Below are 6208 nucleotides of genomic sequence, written 5' to 3' on the forward strand. Positions count from 1 at the left end.
CGTAAGTGGCGCGTCTCGAGCTCGGCGCTCCCGGGCGGACTCTGCCCCGCGGGCGCCCCTCGTCTGCCGGCCAGGGCCTGGGGGCGGCGGATCTGCCCGCGCGAGGTCGGACTCAGCGCCCAGCGGTGCCCCAGGCGGTCCCCGGGCCACACCGCGAGGCCACACGGAGGCCTCTGGTTCAATTCCGGCAGAAACGAGACAGCGCGCGCCGCTTCCGTGTTCTCTGTGACTGGGGGCGGGGGGCACACGTGGCCACTCGCCGTCATTCCCTGTTCTTGGGGGGAGGGGTGGAAGGAGCGTGTGGGGGCCAGTCTGCAGGCGAGAGTCGATGCGGCCTTCCTTCCAGGGCAGGCCACTGGAGCGCTTGGCACCCCGGTTACAAGAGACGAAGCGGGGTGCGGGGTGGCATTTTGTAAAGGCTTGCTAATAGTTCCGGACAGGGACTCGGAAGAGGCCTTGTCCCTTGCGTTTCCAGGCGAGAGGAATCATCCGGCTCTGTTCGGCACGAGCATTTTCCACAGGCGTGGAAATGATGGCCGGGTTCTAAAGGCAAAACTCATGTTTGATTTCCTCAACCAAAAAAAGAAAATAGTGCCAGGAGCTGCGAGTGTCTCCCACAACAGAAAAGCTGCCCAGGGGTGGAGGTACCGTCTTTCATCTAGATGCCCAGGTGTCTTCAGGACCCTGGGCAGTGCCCTGGGCGGGTAGGGCTTCCACTGACAGAGCCTACATATCGCCCATATCGCATTTCTCTGATCGGAAAGAGAGAACCACCCCGCGGAGTTTCACACTGCTTCTGGAGTAAATGGCCAGTGTCGTAAGCCAAGTCGGAAGTAACACTATTGCAGGGGAGTCAGCTGCAGCCAGATGGTGAGCCCTGACCATGTTGGCCAAGATCTTTGCCAAGTCTGCTTTGGATCGTGAGACTCCAAAGGCCACGGAGAGAGAATGACTTTGCTTCCTGCATGAGGAAGAGACCTTTTCCCTGGGTCCCTCGTAATCTGTGGTCTGGGTGACCGAGGCCAGAAGCTGTCCACAAAGCCCTTCTTCGCAAAGAGCAGGCTGGCTTTTCCCCATTTCAAGTTGTCAGAACATGTCCTTCAGAACAGGACAGGAGGATTGGGGCTTCTTTCATTTGTGCTGCACATCTATCAAGAAATGATTGTTTTGATGGTAAAGGCCAGCAAATGGTTTGAGTGCCTACCACGTGCCATGTGCTTCACTGGCCATTGCTGTTGCAAAGGTTAAGTTCAGACAGTGGCCGCCTCTCAAGCTCACACAGCAGGACAGCAGATATGAGAATAGTAACCACACATGGTGGCATCTGGGATCTTACTGGAGCACTGAGGGATCACTGAACCCTGCTGTCCGGAGTTGGTTCCCGGTGGGGTCCTCAAAGATGAGTAGGTGTCACCTTGGGGATGGGAAGGACAGCGTACAGCAGCATCAGTGCAGGAAGTTAGTAGTGTTTCTGCTGGATGACATTCTGGAAGCAGTGTCAGAGGGGACTTAGGCCACCATGAGCCTCGCATGCCTGAGCTTGGCCTTGAGCCTGAGTCCAGGTGTCTAAATTCAAGGACCTGCAGGGACTGAGGCAAGTCACATCAGTGAATAAAGTGAGCTGGGCTCAGGACTGGGGGACAGTGTGGGGTGTGCTGGGCTACAGATTATAGGTCCCTTCTGACAAGGGCCACTGTCCTTCGGCTCCAGCTGATGGCTACCATGTGGCAGGTAGGCACAGAATTGCCAGGTCTACTTTTTTGAAAATGAAACCAGAATCCATATTTTTATTATGTCAACTAATTCAAAACTTTATAAATGGGCCCAACAAACCCCATTCATTGGTTGGATTGGGGCCCCAGGCCAGCAGTAGAAATTTGGGGTATGAATGAGTGACAGGCACTGAAGGGTTTAGACATACATGTGACTGGCTGGCAGGCTGCTGTCTGAGGAGGGACCACGGGCTCAGGTCTAGAGGCAGAGGGCCAACCACATCATTGCAGAAGTGCAGGAAGAAAAACGACGCCCTAGATCACCAGTGGCAGGAACAGGGAGCAAGGGAGGGGTGTGTGAGACGAAATAGCCATGCCCTGGGCCTCGGGTGATGGCGATGCGGGTCTGGGGGCACCACCCACCACCTAACAGGGTGGACGGCACAGCAAGCACTGTGGAGCAAAGTGTGGGACATTGGCTGGACACCCCAGTGGACGTGGCTGTCGGTGGTTGGGTGGGTGGATGCCGAGCCAGAGTGGAGATTCTGTGCCGGGCTGGAGGTTCTGTGGTTCCTGAAACTGTTCTGGGAGTTCGGGGCAGAGCTGTGTGGCCTCTCAGTGTTCAGCTTTCATCCTCACCACTTGTTCAGTTAACACAACCCCTCCTCTCTGCAGCTTTGCTTCCTGGGGAGAGCAGACTGACTGATACAGTATTGGGGTCGTGGGGCCAGCTGGAAGGCTCCTGAGGGAGGAACCCGGGGACTGGGCTTGGAGGCTAAGAAGGAATTGGCCAGGTGAAGGAAGAGGGACAGGGGAGGGTGGGGAGTGTGGTTTCAAGGAGACTCCCCAGGGTCTTAAGGGCAAAAAGGAGTGCCGTGCTTTGGAGGAGCGGAAAGAAAATTCTGGAGAGGCGGGCAGGTGATGGCACAGCCCCGTGTGCTGCAGCGAGGACCGGACTGCCGTGGGACACAGTAGCGAGCCATCACCATGCGCGGAGAGGCCTGGTTCTTCCCTCAAAAGTGCCTTCACTGCGGGTGCCCTGGCAGGTTCTGTGTGGGAGCAGCATAGCCCTCGCCTCCTGGGTGGCGCTGTGCGAGTAGGGGCACCTGAGCTTCCTGAACTGCAGGGCGGAGATCCTTGTGCATGATCAGATTTATCTGCTCACAGGGAGGGATACGGGCCTTAGAACCACACATTTTTCGGATAAAACTAGACTCCAACAGTAGAGGAAAAAAATTTAACAAGATCTTTCTATATTGTTTTTCGTTTTAGAAATCAGGACCTTTGATATTTAAGAAAACTATGTTTAACTCAACTGAGATCAAATTTTCTGGTAAGTGCAATAACTAATAGTAACGTAGCAATGCATCATGTAACATGTTACAAACTAACACATTAAAATACACTCATGCAACATAATATATTTTATGAAAGTCGGGAATGTTTTGTTTCTAAGTGTTTCTAGCATTTTAAGGGTTTCTTTTGTTTCAGTCAACTCTTGGTTATTTTCAAGAATGGATTTTTCTTATCCTGCCTCAGAAAATATAATATGATTATTCTTTTAAAGTTATAATTAAAATTTAATAAAGTAGGCTTAGTATTTGACTAATGTGAAATTTGACTCTGGACCTCAGCTTTTAAAACTAGATAAATTCCTTTTATGAATCTCTGAAATATTATGATTGCGGTAAAACCTTTATGTCCCTCAAAATTTTCTAAATGTACCCATGATCATACTATCAAATAAAAATTACTGGACATTGACATTTTAATTAGGATTTCAGGGCTTCCGAAAGTGACAGTGCTTGTTAGGGATTGTGTTGTCGATATAAGTTCTACTATGCAAGGGTCACCCCTTCACAGACCCTGAGGTCTTCAGTATTTAACAGGTTTACACTGGATCACATTTACTGTGCTCCTTCTCTTACTGTTTCCAGTGTCTTGCCTGGGTTCATTGGTTGCCAGGGTCAAAGTTTCAGGATGAGGATTTGTGTTTTGTTGGGCAGAGCACACTGGCTTCCTGGGACCCAGAGCCACGCCCCTTTCTCTGTCTCACACACATACACCACTACCACCACCACCCCCGCTCTGATCTGATCATTTGCTGGGTTTGTCTGCCATACTTGAGTCTGCTGAGGGAAGTGGGCCAGCTGCCATCTAGAAAGCAGAGGTGTCTCAAAACAGCTCTGAGACATCAAACCATCAGTGGTGATAAGAACTTGGGAAGAGGAAACTGAAGGCCAAGGTGGGTGAGGAAAAATTTTGGCATCTGATTGCTTTAATGAATTCATGTCTCACTGTCTAGACAAGTAAGATCTGAGAGACTGGTGCCGACAAAAAGTTACATAGGGGGAAATGTTATATGGCTGAGTGAAACACAGAATTTGATTTTAAAAGATCAGTAGGTCATGTCAGAGACCAGCCTAAGAGTGGACCACAGTAAGGGCAGCGGTGCTAACACAGCTGAAGGAGGAACGAGTCCGCAGACAGAGCTGTGGACAGAGCACAAGGAAACGAGGGCTCAGCCAGGCAAAGCTAGCTGTCCAGCAGCATCGGTGGGGACATCGGGGCGAGCTCTGACCACCGCTGTGACGGTGGCCGGCAGTTGTGCAGCAGCCACCTGAGCCCCCTGTCCTGGTGCCGTCCTCACCAAGCAACCTTCTCATCGTTGTTGAGCATTCAGGAAGGCATGCTGAAGGAGCCAGTCGATGGGTCACTACACGTGCACTCTCAGTGACCACTCACGGCCAGTGAATGAGTCATTGGGCACCCTGGTTATACGTCTATATCAGTGGTGTGGAGAAAGCATCGGACAGAGTCCCTGTGTCCTTGGAGTCACACTTAGTGCCTGCAAAGCTAAGACTTGGTCCCGGAGGCCCATGCGGTTTGGTGGTTCAGATATCTGGCTTTCCCTTAAGGTGACTCCTCTTTTGCAGCCATGTGGAGCACTGTTGAAAATTTCTCAATGTAATTCGTCATATTAACATAATTAAACACACCATGTAATCATCTCAGTATGTACAGAGAAGCATTCAAAAAACTCAACACCCCTTCATGATAAAAACTCAGAAAACTAGAAATAAAAGAATACTTCCTGAGCCCGATAAGGGCATCTGTGAGATATCTATAGCTAACACTATCCTATCAATTCTCCCAGATTAATCTGTAAATTCAGTTAATTCCAATCAAAATCCAAGCCAGCTTTTCTGTAGAAATTGACTAGCTGTTTCTAAAATTTATATACAAACATGAAGGACCTCGAATAACTAGAACAATTTTGAAAACAAAGTTGAAGAGGTTTTACTATCTGATTTCAAAGCCTGCATAATGCTGTGGTGATGATAGCAGTGGCCTGGCGTGAGGACAGACACAGAATGAAGTCAGCTGCGGAGCCCAGAAATAAACCCACATCCACACGGTCAACTGATTTTCAACAAAGGTGTCAAGTTATTCAGTCTTTTCAACAAATGATGCTGGAACAACTGGATATCCACACTGAAAAAAATCTCGCCTCTGACTCTGGACCATGGACTTAAAAACTCTATCCCCTCTCTGTCCCCTTCTCTTGGGGCTCCATCTATACATGTGAGACTGCTCGATACTGTCTCACGGGTCACTGTGCACTGTTCACTTTTTTCAGTCTTTTTTCTTTCTGTGCTTCATTTTGAATATTTCTGTTTCTTTGTCTTCACGTTTAGCAATTTCTTCTGTAGTATTTAATCTGATGTTAATCTCACACAATAAATTTATTTTGGATATTGTATTTTTTAATCTCTAGAAGTTTGATTCTTTTTTTCAACATCTTATTTCTCTCAGTATTTTCATATTTTTCTTTAGATCTTTGAGCATATGGAAAATATAATATCTGTTTTCACATGTGTATCTGCTAATTCCGTCATCTTTGTCATATTGGCTGATTTCTGTCATGGTTATGAGTCAAATTATCCTGCTTTTTATAGCTAGCATTTTGTTTGAACAGTGGCTACTGTGGATTTTGCATTCCTGAGTGCTGTGCTATTTTCTTTTGCCAGCTTCGTTATGGCAGACAGTTAAGTTTCTTCTGGTCAGTTCAATCCTTTCCAGTTTTATTTCTAATTTCTTTTAGGATGGGCCTGGAGTGGCCTTTACTCCAGGGCTGACAGCACTGCTCCTAAGGTGTGACCCTTCTCCATCTCTCTCCAGTGTTTATTGTCTTGAGTGAGGCCTCTGCACTCTGGCTGGGGACGGCTCTGACAGTCCCTGCCCTATGCGGACTCGAGAGTCATCAGGCTTCTCCCTGTGCAGCTGGAGACTCCAGAGACCTTAGTGCAGGGCACTTCTTGTTATCTGTGGCTACAGCTTATGGACGCTACCCCAGACATCCTACCACCAGCCTCTGGAATGTCAGCCAGGGCTCCGTTTAGGTGCCTTCTGGTTCCCAGGCTTCAGGGGGGTTCACAGTGGTCCCTGCCTCCTGGTATACATGACTCCGTGTAGTCTGCTACTATAGTATGTCA

At 49.0% G+C, this 6208-nt stretch overlaps 1 protein-coding gene across 1 annotated transcript in view; it reads left to right on the forward strand.

Moving 5' to 3' along the window:
• The window catches only part of TMEM87B (transmembrane protein 87B), a 51625-nt gene that overhangs the window by 11574 nt on the left and 33843 nt on the right, over positions 1–6208 (forward strand). The window contains exon 2 of the mRNA XM_015587428.2: positions 2985–3045. Within this exon, the coding sequence (XP_015442914.1) occupies positions 3015–3045 (31 nt within the window). The 5' untranslated portion in view covers positions 2985–3014. The remainder of the gene's footprint in view (positions 1–2984; positions 3046–6208) is intronic.

This window comes from Pteropus alecto, unplaced genomic scaffold, assembly GCF_000325575.1.
Source record: "Pteropus alecto unplaced genomic scaffold, ASM32557v1 scaffold223, whole genome shotgun sequence".
NCBI lineage: Eukaryota > Metazoa > Chordata > Mammalia > Chiroptera > Pteropodidae > Pteropus > Pteropus alecto.